We start from the raw sequence: 16323 nt of genomic DNA, 5'->3' as shown, positions 1-16323 counted from the left end.
TGTATGAGCTGTAAATAAATAGTTGCCACTATTAAAGTTCCAACCCTCATATGTGCCTACCCTTGATATTGACTTGCATAGTTGACCTCTCATGCAGCTTTAATTTCTATAGTGGTGGATTTGAGTTTCTTGTCCACTGTGATAAAATACCAACCATCTCCATTTAAATTAGCCTGTCCTTTCAGTATATTCCTAGATTCACCCCAAAAGCCTCCTGCTGTCAATTTCAGATTTTACCAAGCTTTCTATACCTAGAGGTATATGAGCTCCACTACTTTTTAGGTCAGAAGTTTATCACTTTTTTCTTAAACATTTGTTGTTGTTCTTTTACAGGTTGTCTGGGCGTGACATGATTGGTATTGCATTCACTGGTAGTGGGAAAACACTGGTATTTGTGCTGCCCCTAATAATGTTCTGCTTGGAACAGGAGACTCGCCTTCCCTTTATCAAAAATGAGGGACCTTATGGTAAGGAAATAGACTATGCCCTTAATGGGTTGTATAATCATTTCATCATTGCATGATATCCTGATTGTTCAACATTAAGCTTATTTCTAAAGAGATGTAAACCTAGCATTCCTCTATACATAATACAGCTACTGATGTTAGTTTTCTCATTCACAGAGCATAACACAGTTCCTTTATTTTTTATATACTTATTTTTACCCTGTATATGTTACAGGCTTGATAATATGCCCATCACGTGAGTTGGCAAAACAAACACATGATATCATAACACACTACTGCTCTTCACTACAGCAACATGGTGCACCAGAAATCAGATGCTGTCTTGCTATTGGCGGAGTACCAGTCGCAGAATCTATTGAGATCATTAGCAAGTAAGTCCACCTGTTGTTTGTTCCATCCTATTAAAAGATTACTTTAGTCAGAAATCATGCAATATACAATGAAACTGTAGTTCTGTTTACACACTCCAGTTATTTTCATTGACCACTAAGATGACATTCTGAGGCTGTTTTCTTGAAAGTTGCATTCCACAATATAAATGTACTGTTCCATCACTTTTCTCACTGCTTCTGGAAAATACAAATTAGAATACTGTCAAACTGTGACCTTGTATTATATGCCATGGCTCCTCATTTCTGAAGGGCATTTGTAAGGCATTTGTTCACAATTTTAATTTTAAGTGTAAGCTCAGAACGGCTTCCTGTCCTGTAGTCAGACCTGCTTGAAAGAACAGACACCAAACATTCATAGAATTGATTCACTTTGGTGGGCCATGAATCCACGACCTTCAGGGCGGATGCACACTTCTTTTGACCACCAGTGGAAATCTAGAATTTGTGAGCATGGAAACATGGACTGGGACTGAAGATAGTTGGCACTAGGTAGGAATGTGAGCCAGCCAGGGAACATCCTGGGATAGTCTGCACATTTGCCAGAAACACTGTGTCTGGATGGTGCAGTGGTTAATGCAACTGTCCTGTAAGCAGAAGATCTCTTTCCTTCCCCCCCCCCCCCCCCACCCTCACCCCACCCCACCTGTCCCCATTCAATTACATAATAAGTATCAGCTGCGGATCCTGCATGGTGTCTGTTCTTTCGGACATGTTCACACATTTGCGTTAAACACTGTGTCGGTATGGTGCACTGGTTAACAAAAGTGCCTAGTAAATAGGAGATCCCAGGTTCAAGTCCTGGTCCAGCACACATTTTCACTCATCACCACTGATTCCCGTGCACAGTCCCAATGCAGCTGATATCATCAGTTTCTTCCCTTTTCTCCCCCCCCCCCCCCCCCCCCCCGCCCCCCTCCACATTCAGTTACATTAATATATATCACAGCTGTGGAATTCTTGTGGTGTCTGTTCTTTCAGACATGTCGAAAAAAACAGACAAAACACATTCATATAACTCTCTATCTGTCAGTAAAACATTATCCTTTTACAGGGAACATGTTGTTCCAGCAAATCCTATTGTGCTGGAACCACCTAACCCTTTGTCTCTACTTAGCTTTATCTCTTCTCAGCATTTTTCACTCTCATTATCTTATCACTCGTAATGTTTTGTTTTCATTTAACCATGAAAATGAACAGTTCTTTGTATTATATTCCAATAATATCAACTTTCTACAAAATGATTGGGAACAAGCATTACAACACTGTTTTATCTATGCAGTCATTGATTCATTGTCATCAATCTTCTTCAGATACTCTCATTCTGAATTAAGTTAATATACTACACATAGGTTTTGTAATGAAAAAAATTTTATCAGTGTTTGATTTTTCATTAAATACAATATTTATTTTATAACAACAAAAATATTTATTTTTATGTTTTGAATGCATTCTTTCATCTGCTGCCTAAGTGTTCTTATGTACATCTCATTGCTTTGAAATCCACCTTACAACTGTACCAATATGTGTATTCACCAAAAATGGCATATGTACAAGGGATATTAAGAAAACAATGAAATAAAGTTTAATGTGGTTCTTTTCAGTGTTACAAAAAATTAATCTAAATTCATGTTTAATTTTTAAATAAAATATGTAAAAAGTGACTTGGATGCAACAGAACCCCACACGTTTATAAATCTTGAAGTAGGATGTCTTTACAACTTCTTCATAATAATGTTTGAGGAATAGTTTGATGCACAATAAGTAATAGGCTATGAACGAGCAGGTATTAAATATTACATGTGTTCTGGTATCATATTTATGATACAGTCATTGTGTGGGAATGGCTTCCATTCCACTTTGTACATTGTAAATTGATTTGCAAAAGCTGTGTACAAAATTATATTTTTGATTTCAAAAGAAACTTAAAGCTGGAACTTTTTACATCATTGCAGAGGAGTACATATCATGGTGGCCACTCCAGGTCGTCTCATGGACATGCTAGACAAGAAAATGGTACGACTAGATGTCTGCAGGTAAATTATTATAATGTACAAAATTTTAAACTTTTGAAAGTAACTTTCATCTAATTAATTCTGCCTTATTTATCATGAACATTAACAGGTGAATTTTACTACACAGCTCATAGTATTTTCTGCATAAAATTGTTCTTAACTGGTGTATGTATGGAAGTACTGTGCAAGTCTAAGAGGTGATGCATTTTTTAACAGATTTGGTACACTAATACAAAATCCATATAAATGGTAATGTGAGAAATTGAAACCATGTACTATATAGACAAGTCTTGGAGCTGTGGGTGTGTGCAAAAACAAAAGTGAGCAGTGAGGATACACAATTGCGTGCTTCCCCCTCCCCCCACACACACACAAAAGGAGAGGGGGAGAGACAACGTGTCAAATGTACATACAGAGTGCCCAAAAAGTCCCTGTGCTCTATTGCTCAGTTGATTGACCCGTCTACAGTGACATTCACTTTCAAAAGAGCAGCTGAATCTCAAGAACCATAGTCAACAATTCCTGAACACATTAAAAAGATGTGAAAATGAAAAGATTTAGGTCAATGTTTGTGAATGAATTATCTGACGGTGACATAGAGCAGGGAGTTGCAGTCTGTAGTGATTTGTTGGCACAATTACCTAATGCTATGTCTTGCTCAAGTGTGTTATTTTCTGATAAATGTGCGATATATCACAATTCACACAGGAGGAACGTGGTTTCTCTGGTCTAGGAAAAATCCCCATTAAGTGTAAAAATTTGGAAAGAAATCCACTTTATTATGTGAGCTGGGACATCATCAAGATACCTGTCCATACATTACAATGCTAGACAACTATTATGAGCAATAATCAAGTCCTATGTGGTTCAATGTCAGTGCAAGAGTGATGAACAATTGTGTAAATATATTGAGAAGCCTTTCAACATATAAATCCTGAAATGCTCTGCGATGTGTCATGTTGGTAATGAGCATGCTTAGATCACCGTGTAAGGCATGGTAGCGCACAGACAGTTTTGCTGGATACATTGTTATTGTATGTAAATACACAATGTAAGAACTCTTTGATTTCACTGTCATTACATTTTAAGGACATGTGCTCATCTTTTATTTACCAATGTAAGCCTGTTTTTACAAAATATTACATGCTCCCATAGTTATTTACTGATATGTTACAAGATAGTGATTTTATGTTTGGCATTTCATGGGGTGCCAATATTTTTCTTAATTTATGACCAACATTGGGCACAACATGTTAAGTGTCCTGCAATATATGTTAAAGACAAAAAATCAAACACTATAAAATGGCATAAAAGATCATATCCTGGGTTGTACTTAAATAAACACTAAAATTGTCAAATGGCAGTGTATTCCTTTAAAATACTCTCCATCACACTCCAGACCTTGTGACACGGTGCATTATCTTGCTGAAAAATGTTGCTGCCATTAGGAAAAAAAGATCATCATGAAGGGGTATATGTGGTCTGCAACCAGTTTACAACACTCCTTGGCCATCATGGTGCCTTGCACAAGCTCCGTTGGACCCATACATGCCCACGTGAAAGTTCCCCAGGGCATAATGGAGCTGCTGCCATCTTCCCTCTGTCCTGCAGTACAGGTGTCAAAGAGCTGTTCCCTTGGAAGATGACAGATTTGCACCCTCCCATCTTCATGACGAAGAAGGTATTGGGTGGACACGTGCCCATTTCAGTCACAGTTACTGATGTTGTGGTTAACATAGGCACATGCATGGGTCGTCAACTGCGGAGGCCTACCATTAGGAGTGCTTAGTGCACTGTGTGTTCAGACACATTTGTACTCTGCCCAGCGTTAAAGTCTTATGTTATTTCCACCACAGTCTGTCACCAGTCCTGTCTTACCAAAGTGCCCAGTCTTGACGTTCAACATCCGTAGTGAGAGTTGCCCACCCAACTCAATGACATCTGGATGTGGTTTCACCTAGGTTATGCCACATGTACGAGGTAATCATCACAGATTTCCTCAAACATCTGACAAGTAATGCAGTTTCCAAAATGCTCATACCGAGCATGTGGCCATCATAATCTACCCTTGCTCAAACTCAGATAGATCGCATGCCTTTCACATTCCATTCATGGACAGCATGCTCAGTAATACTACATGCACCATGCGTGTGTCTGACTAGCAGTTGTTCCTCGCCAGGTGACACTGCTATCACCTGGATGGGCTTATATTGATAGCAGCTTGGTGGCTGATCAGTGTGTATAAGAGAGGGGCTTATACACCTGTATTTGGAGTTTGTCACCATGGTCTCAGCACCTCATTTTATCACTTTGCATCAGGAGCACATGATCACATTCACTGCACTGTAGTTAAGGCAGTGGACTTGTATTCAAGAGTAATGATTTTCAAACTGTTAGGTCCTTCTGTTGAACAGAATTCTTCACATTGATGGGCAGTTGGAAACTGGATACGGATTATCATCTCAATTAATTAAACTCTCAGTTTCAAAATTCCTGTTTATCAACAAAATGCATAGTTGTTACAGTCATCAACTAGCATAGATGCAAACCTATTGATAGAAACATACACACCAAGTAGAAACTGTATTTCACTGTGCTGTACAAGGGGGTACCCAAAAAAATAAAAAATAAAATAAATAAATAAAAATTGCTATGGGCGGAGCTTGTGTAGTACACATTTCTGCCGTTAGGTTTGTGTAGCGAACTCATTTCCAGTTCAGTGCCCCCCGTGTTTTCGACTTGGCGTGTTCTGTTCATCTGCAGTTATTGTTTTTGCTAACGCTGTTTTGTTTCTGTTTAGTTTTTTATGATGGCAAGATTAAGTGACAGTGTGCAGCTGTGAAATTTTGTTTTCTACTCAGTAAAAGTGCTGCTGAAACTATTTTAATTTTAAAACAGCTTACCAAAATGACACTGTGGGAAAAATTCAAGTGTACGAGTGGTTTGCTCAGTTTAAAAATGGCAACATATCGATTGATGGCAAACCTCGTTCTGGACATCCATCAACTGCCTGCATTGTTCAGAGTGTGTTCCCTGAGATCAGACTGTCAATCAGACCTTTTATTTGGAAGTTTCAAGAAGATTGCACAACAGTGTTCATCAGAAAAGACTCAATTTGTGGTAGACAAGAGACTTCTTCTTCCACCACAACAACGCAGCTGCAAATAAGGCCATCTCTGTTAGACAGTTTTTGGCTACAAATGCCATGCACCTTACTTGCCTGACCTGCCTCCATGAGACTTTTTCTTATTTTCACACGTGAAAAGGGCCATAAACGGACACCTTGTGACAACATTGAAGAAGTCGAGAAAAAAAAATGAGGGAGCTGTCAGCCCTTTCTAAAGATGACTACAAAAAATGTTTTGAACAGTGGAAGCATTGGTGGGACAGATGTATTAGTTGTAATGGAGAGTATTTTGAAGGGGGTAGTGTTGTTTTCAAGGGGATAAGGTTGTTTTTTTAAACAGTTTAAAAATATGTAGCTTTTAAAAAATAATTCTGGTTTTTTGGATTCCCTCTCATATCATACTGTACTGTCAGTTCATGACCCAAACTGTTAATAATTACTTCTGCCTGTAGCCTCATAGCTTCCAGTAGTTTTCAACAGAAGCCAAGCAGGACAGTGTTTTTCACTTTATTAGTGGCAGCTGACCTTTCTATGCTTGGTCACCCTGCCCTTTTCTAGCATTTGGCAGTTTCTTTACCATATCATTCATTGAAAAGGATGGCTCCCTGGGTGATTCATTTTTAGAAGGCTACAGTTAGATTCCTACACCCTCTCTATTGAATCTGTATTTCTGCTTCATCTCAAATTACCACTTCATCAGCAAAGAGCTAAACTCTATAATCGTCCTCCTTCCTGACAAAACACATTCAAAGCATAGCAAAAGCAATGTAACCATCTGATTGCACTCCTAACTTGAGAATTAATGTAGAGCTTTTGTTACACTTTCAGATACTTGTGCATGGATGAAGCTGATAGGATGATTGACATGGGATTCGAAGAAGATGTCAGAACAATTTTCTCATTTTTCAAGGTATGTTAATTATTTAACAAAAGAAATACCATGATACAAGTATTAAATAAGTAACATGAGTAAAAAAAAATAGATTAAAGTGTTTTGTTGAGAATATAAATTTTGTGAACTGGAAGAAATATTGGATATTAAAAAAAATGAACTTACTCTCATACATTTGTATGAGGTTAATTTCGTTATTAAACAGTAAATGGTATATTAAAATCATTTTTGGGCGACATTTTTTGTCAGCCTTGGGGTAATCTATAAACTGGAGTTATTGTTTTCTTTGTAGGGGCAAAGGCAGACACTGCTGTTCTCAGCTACAATGCCAAAAAAAATACAGAATTTTGCCCGGTCAGCACTTGTGAAGCCAGTTACAATTAATGTGGGCCGAGCTGGTGCAGCTTCAATGAATGTTATTCAGGTATTTCAAATGCGTTAAGTGAAAGTCAGTATTATTACACTTTAAAGATTGTGTGATATATCTACTTCTTGTAAAACTTTGTTATGTGTTTTGCTCACATTTTATTCATTTTGTCCAATCCCATAGTGTGTTGTATGGAAATGGTGACAACTGATTCCTCTACCCCAGCTTTACTACAGGCCATATTCCTGAACGATGCAACATAGGTTAATTGCAGTGTAGACTGAAGAAACCTTCAAATGTAGAACTGTGTGTGGGCGCTGGCAAAGGGGGGGGGGGGGGGGGGGGGGTCATCAGTTTGGTGTTGCAAATGTTCTTGCAATAATCCTGTGTCTTATAATTGAGGCAGAAATACTGCATGTCGTTGGTTTCATCTAACTGAATGTATGCCATTGCATAAGAACCAAACCCATTGTCCTCTCTCTCTCTCTCTCTCTCTCTCTCTCGATGCATAAGGTTTCATCACTTTTTTGAATAGACGTGCAATACATACACAAGGAAGTGTAGAACATTCGATATAAACAGGGGGGCTTATTGCATGGAAGTTGGGAAAATCATATGGCTGCTAACAAACTCAGGCCACCATATAAACTGAACTATGATAATTAACAACACTTTTGACTAGCTCCCGCTCACCAAGAAGACCTTTCACAGGTGTATGTATGCGTGTGTGAGAGTTTGTATGTGTTTTCCTGTACTGGAGCTCATCAGAGGACAACGCCAAAAGCTAGCAAGTTTTCCTTTTATTTTTCTTAATCTGATCCCAACAATTTCCTCTTTCAGAAGTGATACAAATATGGTGTGGAAAATTTTGGCCGAATGTAAATATTTAGAAATAAAGATAATAACTCATTAAATAATGGAAGTATTGAATCAGCACCAGTCTGAAAACTTGCTAGCTTTTGGACTAGTCCTTTTTCGAGCTAGAGTACATGTACATACGCAGGCACACGTGTGCGCATGCAACCCCCCCCCCCCCCCCCCCACCTTACCCCCCCCCCCTCCCCACACACACACACACACACACACACACACACACACACACACACACACACACACACACACACACACACACACACACACACACACACGCACACACCAGTTTACCAACATTGTGCCACCTGAATACATAATGCTGGGACTGCACTTCACAGGTAAACTGGTGTGAAGGTTGTGTCAGGTGGAGTGGACGATGGCATAAAGGAGGCATGAGGGAAGACTGGGGAAGGGTAGCTGATAGTTCAGACAGAGGCAGTATGTGTACAGAATAGGAGTGTGGAAGGGAGACATTGCAGGTGTGCGGGATAGGGATGTGACACACAGGTGTTGGCTCCAGTGATTTCATGCACCGTACAACGACGTAGGGGAGTGGGTTGAGGAGTGGTCAGAGAATATGGAAGGAGAGACTGTGAGGAAGAGAGTGTGGTTGCAGGATGAATGAAATTGGATTCCAGGAAAGGATGGTGATGGGTTTGGGGCTGGGAGTTAGCAGTGACTGAGGCAGGAGGATTACAGGAAAGGACGATGTTTTGCAGGACTAACTCTTATCTATTTAGTTCAACAAAATTGCTGCAATTGCTGCGAGGGTGGCATGGGTTGTGAAGTACCAATTGTAATCGAGCATGTTGTGACCATCAGTTTGTTTTGCCACAGGATGGTATACCCCACTCTTGGCCACAGTTTGGCAATAGCCATTCATTCGGGTGCACGGTTGGTTGGCCATCATGCACACATAAAACACTGTGCAGAAATTGTTGCAGAGCTGGTGTATGCCATGGCTGCTTTCAAGAGTAGCCCTGCCTCTGATGGAACAGAGGAAGCCTGTGACAGAACTGGAATAAGATGTGCCGGATGGAAGAATCCAACTGATCATGCACCTGTGTCTTCCACAGAGAGATGATGCATGTGGCATGGGGATGGGAGTGTGACATAAGTGATGCATATGTTTATGACTTTGTAGAGTCAGCTTAAAATTACTACATCAATTGTTGCAGCTTTCTTTTCTTTACAATGAAATTATCAGATCCTTAACTATACAGTGGTTCACTAAAGAATAAAATGAAAAGGCATTTTAATAATTAATTAGTATTAGCTTGAAGTTTCATTCTAAATTAACACTTATGAAGCTTTTCATGAGTTGAGTTTCTTAGTAATCACCACCCTGTTGCATAGTTTAGCTGTAACAATTAGTTACATGTTCATCCCGTAATTCTGTAAGCAACTTGAATAGATTTTAGGAGAACTGTCCATTTTAAGTCCAAAGTCCTATTGGAGTCCAGTTGACAGTTGCATTTTTACAAAACACCCAACTGAACCAGCCAAGTAAGTCAGCTATCTGAGCTCTACAAGGAGTAAAATTATGAATTTAGACACCAGTATTTGGTACAAGTTTCTAGGACAGTATAATTAAGGAGTCTGTTGAATTAAGGAGACAACCAAAATATGACTCTACAAGCTTTCCCAGCTGATGTGCTATAAATAGTCTTCACGAGTTTGCCGCCAGATCACATGGTGCAAATTCCACAATATTTCCTCGGAGCAACTATCCGACATCTTCAGGTGGTTCGAACTTGCTGGTGGCTAGGTATGACTGACGATATCCGCACGTTGATGCCCCATTTCTAGAATATGCACACGAAGAATGCACAGGTGTGGAAATCACACATGCACAATTATTTGCAAATGGATGGTGCCATACTCAAATGCCCTCTGCTGAAAATCACAGAGCGGCTCTTTTACAAGTACACTGTATTCTGTGTTTACTAACAGTGTGGTCAGACATTACTCTCTAAAAACCATACTAGACCAATGTTATAAAGGGTTTGTTATAGAAAAATCTTGATTTAAGCGTCATGATTTTAATCTGAGAGAGAGAGGCCCAAGCGATTTCAATCTATGGAACAGAACAAGGATACAAAGACACCCACCACTTTGGCCTTTTTGCCGTATTTTGGTGCCTTGTCATGAAAAATTGGAAGAGGCCTTGGAAGATATGGCATTTTTTTTTTTTTAATTGTGTTTTTCAACCATCTGCAAAACTGCGAAACCTGTTGGGCTGAGTTAAGGATGATCTTGGCTGGAGTAAAAGTGGTGTGTACAAGATTCCTTGTCAGTGTGGGGCAGCATATATCAGCCAGACATGTTGCACAGTACAAGAATGCTGCGATGAACGTCAGCATCATACATGCCTCCATCAACCGGAAAAGTCGGCAATTGCGGAACACTGTTTGAATACAAGACATCACATGATTTATGAAAAGACGGAAGTTTTGTCCGCAGCATCTTCTTTCTGGGATTGCATAATTAAGGAAGCAATACATATCCATACAGCCAATAATCTCATCAACAGGGATGCGGGATTTCAACTGAGCACAGCCTGGAATCCTGTGTTGGCTGCTATAAAATTACGATGTGAAAATGAAGATTTTTCGATAACAGACCCGTCTAGTGCGATTTTTATTGAGTAACATCTGGCCACACAGTAAGTAAACACAGCATACAGCGCAAGTGCAGGAGAGCCACTCTGCGATTTTTGGCAGAAGGCGTTTGAGTATGGCACCATCTATCTGCAAATCATTGCGCATGCGTGATTTCTGCACCTGTGCATTCTTGACATGCGTGTTGTAGAAATGGGGCATCGACACGTGGATACTGTCAGTTGTACCTAGCAACCAGCAAGGTTGAACCAAGGGCGAGGTTGAACCACCTAAAGATGTAGGACAGTAGTTCTGAGGAAATATTGTGGAATTTGCACAATGTGATCCAGTGGCAAACCCGTGAAGACAGCAGTCACAGTTTCAGTTTAGGTTACGTCTTGTGTCTAGCACCCAGTTTATTAAGACCCTGCTGCCATCTGATTTGTCAGTGGACACATATTTCACAAAATCCTAGGACAAGGATAGAAAAATAAGTATCTATTCCAGGCACTAGATGTGAAACTCAACTGTAACAAGGTGCAAGATATCATCAATATGTTCTACTGTGGTTTAAGTTCGCTGCACGCAACACCTGAACAAAAGATCAGATAAGTTGTCGAAATCCTTAGCTCCAAAATGGGATTATCTATTTGGCTGAAACCCAGTGTAGGACCAGGAGCTAAGATATGCCAATCTCACTTCCTGTTGGTCATAAGAACTGACTAAAAGGAGACCAATCCAAGAATTGCTGCATAATGTTGGTTCTCAAAATAGATGACTAAGCATTGGAAATGACAAGTCGTAGCATTGAGATGGCTAAAATGCCCTTACAGCTCTTTCAGTTTAAAACATATATAGCCCTCAGCAGATTACATTGTCATTATCTACAAATTTTATATAACATGAAGGGCAACTTACGTATCTGCAATGCTCTTAATACATTAGAACCTTGAATGCCCTCCACCTGAATGGATCAGTGTTAAGGCCAGTAACCATCACAATGACCAGCCTGTCAGGAGCAGTTGTCATATACCTGTAGTGTCACGGCCCCCCGACTGTACAGGTACTGCATTGCTCATTTAGGAATGGTGAACTTCCAGTGTATGTTGTACATATGCATGTGTCTAGTCCAAATACCTATGATTCTAGTTAGTCATTGCCATGACAGGGTGATGCCCAAGAAGAATACTTCCAATCATAATGAGTGACTTCAGGGCAAATGATTTGCAGTGAAATACTTCAATTTTGTACTTGGTGGTGGCCACACCAAAACTGTACATTTCTTTATGTTCCAATAAAATTTTCAGTTAGAGCATTTTCACCTTAGTAGCATTCATGTCCTTTGATGTTCCATTGAAAGAAGGCCAGAAAAGAGAACTTGAGTAGTTCAATTTGAATGTTAACTGTAGTCAAAGTACAGCTATGGAAAAATGAGAAATAGGTCCCTGTTCAGTCAGGGGCTTGAATATAATGTGGCCAGTTTTGGTATCAGTTTTGGTATGGTGCTACATGCAATACATAACCTAAACTGAAATTTTGGTTCTTATTTGTAAGGTTTTCATGTATTCTTAATTCAACAGACTTCTTAATTGTGCTGACCTAGAAACGTGTGCCACAATACTGGTCTTCTTGTATCTAATTTCATAATTTTACTCCATGTAAGGGACAGCTGGTTCAGCTGGGTGTTTTGTAAAAATGCGACTGTCAACAGGACTCCAATAGGACTTTGTATTTAAAATGGACACTGCAAAATATATTCAACATGCTTACAGAATTATGGGATGAGTGAAGAAACAATTTAGGTTCCCTTCTATGCTACTAAGGGCCATAAGTACCTAAACAGTGTGCTACTTAACGACTAAGCAGTGCACTAGTTAAGGAAGATGACAATAAACAGCAGGTTGTACTGGAAGAGCCGCACAGACCAGTTCTGAGATACTATTACCAAAAGCTAACAACCATGGTAAAATTCAGCAAGCCATTACCTCTTTATCAAGGAGGGCCCTCGCTCATGGTGGAGTCTCTGGACAGGATGAACCATGAATGGCTTACAGCCTTTGTTTGGTGTTGTCTGGCAGCACAGGAAAACACACTTCAGAGGTGTGCTTGGCAGCAAAGGGGAAATGCCAAAACGGCTGGGATGGAATAGTAATAAACCCCTCCTGGTATGCACTGCACTTCACTGTGCTAATTACGTTACACTGCAAGTAGTATTCAAAGTGCTGATAAGGGGAGGATGAACCAGGTGTCCAGCATAAGGTTTGTACATCTGTAGTCAATAGAAGCATCTTGAAGAGACGCATCTCAGGAAGGTGGTACAGAAAAATGCGGTAGCACTCCATGTGTTAAGCAAACTTGCAACAGAACAGTGACACTGAACACAAGATAAGAATTCCACTTTTCATACACACCCCGGTGAAATGTGGCAGACCATGATGCGAGTCATGTGGCCGACCATGATGCGAGTCATGTGGCCTTGCACGGGCAAGCTGCCAAGAGCACGATCGGGAGGTGTTGCACCATCAGAGTGTAACAAGAGACTGCCAATCAACATGCATGGTGTCCAGAAAGCATGGCCAAACTAAGCTCTCCCTCCTGGTATCTGCAGTCTAAGTACAGCTATGGAAAAATAAGAAATAGGCCCCTGTTCAGTCAGGGACTTGAATATTACTTGACCCGAGGTCATCAGTTTCGGTATGAACTAGTTTTAATTATTTCCTATGAATGGACTGAACATGATCTGTCAGAGATCATTGGAACAGCGGAAAGTTCTACGGGACTGGAAGAAGGCCCAGGTCATAGCAATCTATAAAAAGGGTAGAAAATCAGATGTGCATAATTACTGGCCAATTTCACTGATATCGATTTGTTGTAGAATCATGGATCATATTTTGTGTTCAGACATAATGACCTTTCTAGACTCTGAGAAGCTCATCTGCAGAAACCAGCCCGGTTTTAGGAAACAGCGGTCATGTGAGACACAGCTGGCCTCTTTGTGCATGATATACAACAGGCTCTAGATACTGGCTCCCAGGTTGATGCCATATTTCTCGACTTTCGAAAGGTGTTCGACTCAGTTCCACGCTGTCGCTTACTCCAAAAAGTGCTCGCTCACAGTCTATCTGATGACATATGCAGTTGGATAGAAAGTTTTCTAACAGACAGAGAGCAGTAAAAAGTCGTCCTGAATGGGGTGACTTCAACAGAAATAAGCATAACTTTAGGTGTGCCCCAGAGCAGTGTAATAGACTTGCGGCTTTTTACGATTTACATAAACGATCTGGTTGATGATATTGACAGCAGCATTAGACTGTTTTCCGATGATGCTGTAGTCTACAGGAAAGTAGTATCACATGAAATTTGTGAACAAATCAATGAGTATTTGCAGAAAACAAATGCGTGGTGTAATGACTGGCAGTTATCTCTCAATATTAGTAAGTGTAACCTACTGCATATAACAAGACAAAACTCCCCATTAATGTATGAGTACAAAATAAATGCCTAGTCTTTGGAAGCGGTAACATCTGTCAAGTATCTGGGTGTGACTATTCGAAATGATCTCAAGTGGAATGTTCAGATTACACAAGTAATAGGCAAGGCGAACTGTAGATTGCGGTTTATTGGTAGAATCCTGAAGTGATGCAGCCCTTCAACAAAGGAAATTGCTTACAATATGTTAGTTCGTCCAGTCTTAGAGTATTGTTCGTCTGTATGGGACCCTTACCAGTTGGATCTCATTCAAGAGATTGAAAAGGTTCAAAGAACAGCGGCAAGATTCGTGACTGGTACATTTACCCATCGTGAGAGCATTACAAGTCTCATAGAAAGTTTGAAGTGGGATACACTTGCAGATGTATGATGCAGTAAATGGAAGGGGCTGCTCACTAAATTCTGAAATCCAAACTTCGCCGAGGATGTAAAGCATATATTATTACGACCAACTTTCAAATCGCGCAATGATCACCATTCAAAGATAAGGGAAATTAGAGCTCGTACTGAGGTGTTCAGACACTCGTTTTTCCCTTGTGTGATCTGTGAGTGGAACAGAGGAGGGGAAATATGACTTTGGCACGAATTGTCCCCTCCACCACACATCGCTTTGTGGCTAGTGGAGTATATATGTAGATGTAGATGTAGATGTAGATCTAGATCTAGATCTAGATCTAGATCTATATCTACGGACTCATCTTTCATCAAAATGTCTCACAATAAACTGAAAATGAGCTTCTTCCTAACTTACCAGGTGTAGAAGTATGAAAATGGAATTTGGTTGCAATAATTACATGTCTGTTGTTTGAAACTGAAAAGCAATATTTTATTCAAAATAATCTCCATTGCTATTTATACATTTCTCCCACCTCTCCGGCAGGCTGTGAATGCTACGCCAGAAAAGTTCTTCCTTTGAAGTGAACCAGTCAGCAAGCCATTTTCGTACATTTTTATACAAATTGAAGTGTTGTTCAGCGAGAGCATGTCCCAGTGATGCAAATAGATGATAACTGGATGGAACCAAGTCTGGAGAATAAGCCACATGCTCTAGTGTTTTCCAACTGAACACCTTGATCATTTCCATGACCCATTTTGCTGTGTGTGATGGGGTGGTGTTATGGAGCAATATGATTTGTGTTGCCTTTTTCTATGTTCCGGTTGTTTTTCATGTAATGCTTGATTTAAATCAATCATTTGCTGTTGGTAGGGATCAGTGTTAACAGTTTCACCAGGTTTTAGCAGCTCATAATAGATGACACCCTTCTGATCCCACCAAACACAGAGCATTGTCTTCTTTCCAAAGTGATTTGGTCTTGCTAGGGATGATGATGCCTGGATTTACCCATGTTTCACGACACTTAGGAATTTAAAAATGTATCCATTTTTCCTTACCCGTCACTATTTGATGGAGAAACGACTTTCTTTTGCTTCTGGCAAGCAGCACTTCACAAGTGGTCTTTCAATTTGGTTTCTATCTTCCATGCATTTCATGTGTATCCCGTTTTCCCACTTTCTGCACCTTTCCCATAGTTTTCAACCAAAGAGAAACGCCTTTCTTCGTCACATTCAATTGTTCCGTGTGTTCCTGTTGAGTCTGAGTATCATCTTCATCCAATAAGGCATGCAATTCATTGTCTTCAATCTTTTTCAGTGGTTTCCCACTTGTCGTTTCTCATGTCATCATCACCACTTTTGAATTTTTCGAACCTCTTGAAACATTGTGTTTTCCCAAGAGCATGTTTTCTGAAAGCTTCAACAAGCTTTTGATGTGATTCTGCAACAGTTTTCTTCAAATGATAACAGAAAACCAATGCTGTCCACAAATATTAGTTTGAAGGCACGAAACTCAACATGTTTACGGGTTTGAAACCAATGTATGGAACTTTGGTTACTGCATGTTGACACTAGTCATCAGATGTTACAGGAAGCAGATGGCACAGCAGACACTGTCTCATGGGCACTACACTGATGGCTAGCACCTTCTATAGAGAAATTCCGGTTTCATACTTCTACACCGGGTAGAACATTGAGATATTGACTTCATTCATCAGACTTGGTATGGGATTGAGGGTTACAGATTGGGCACTGGCACCTTAGTCCTTGA

The 16323-nt window shown here is 40.0% G+C and overlaps 1 protein-coding gene across 1 annotated transcript in view; it reads left to right on the top strand.

The window, feature by feature from the left end:
- Nucleotides 1–16323, top strand: part of LOC124607272 (ATP-dependent RNA helicase abstrakt) — a 145435-nt gene that overhangs the window by 100284 nt on the left and 28828 nt on the right. Inside the window, exons 6-10 of the mRNA XM_047139550.1 lie at nucleotides 334–467; nucleotides 682–838; nucleotides 2812–2892; nucleotides 6827–6908; nucleotides 7183–7314. Of these exons, the coding sequence (XP_046995506.1) occupies nucleotides 334–467; nucleotides 682–838; nucleotides 2812–2892; nucleotides 6827–6908; nucleotides 7183–7314 (586 nt within the window). The remainder of the gene's footprint in view (nucleotides 1–333; nucleotides 468–681; nucleotides 839–2811; nucleotides 2893–6826; nucleotides 6909–7182; nucleotides 7315–16323) is intronic.

This window comes from Schistocerca americana, chromosome 3, assembly GCF_021461395.2.
Source record: "Schistocerca americana isolate TAMUIC-IGC-003095 chromosome 3, iqSchAmer2.1, whole genome shotgun sequence".
Lineage (NCBI taxonomy): Eukaryota > Metazoa > Arthropoda > Insecta > Orthoptera > Acrididae > Schistocerca > Schistocerca americana.
The sequence above is the reverse complement of the archived record's forward strand: the minus strand, read 5'-3'. Positions and strand labels throughout refer to the sequence as shown.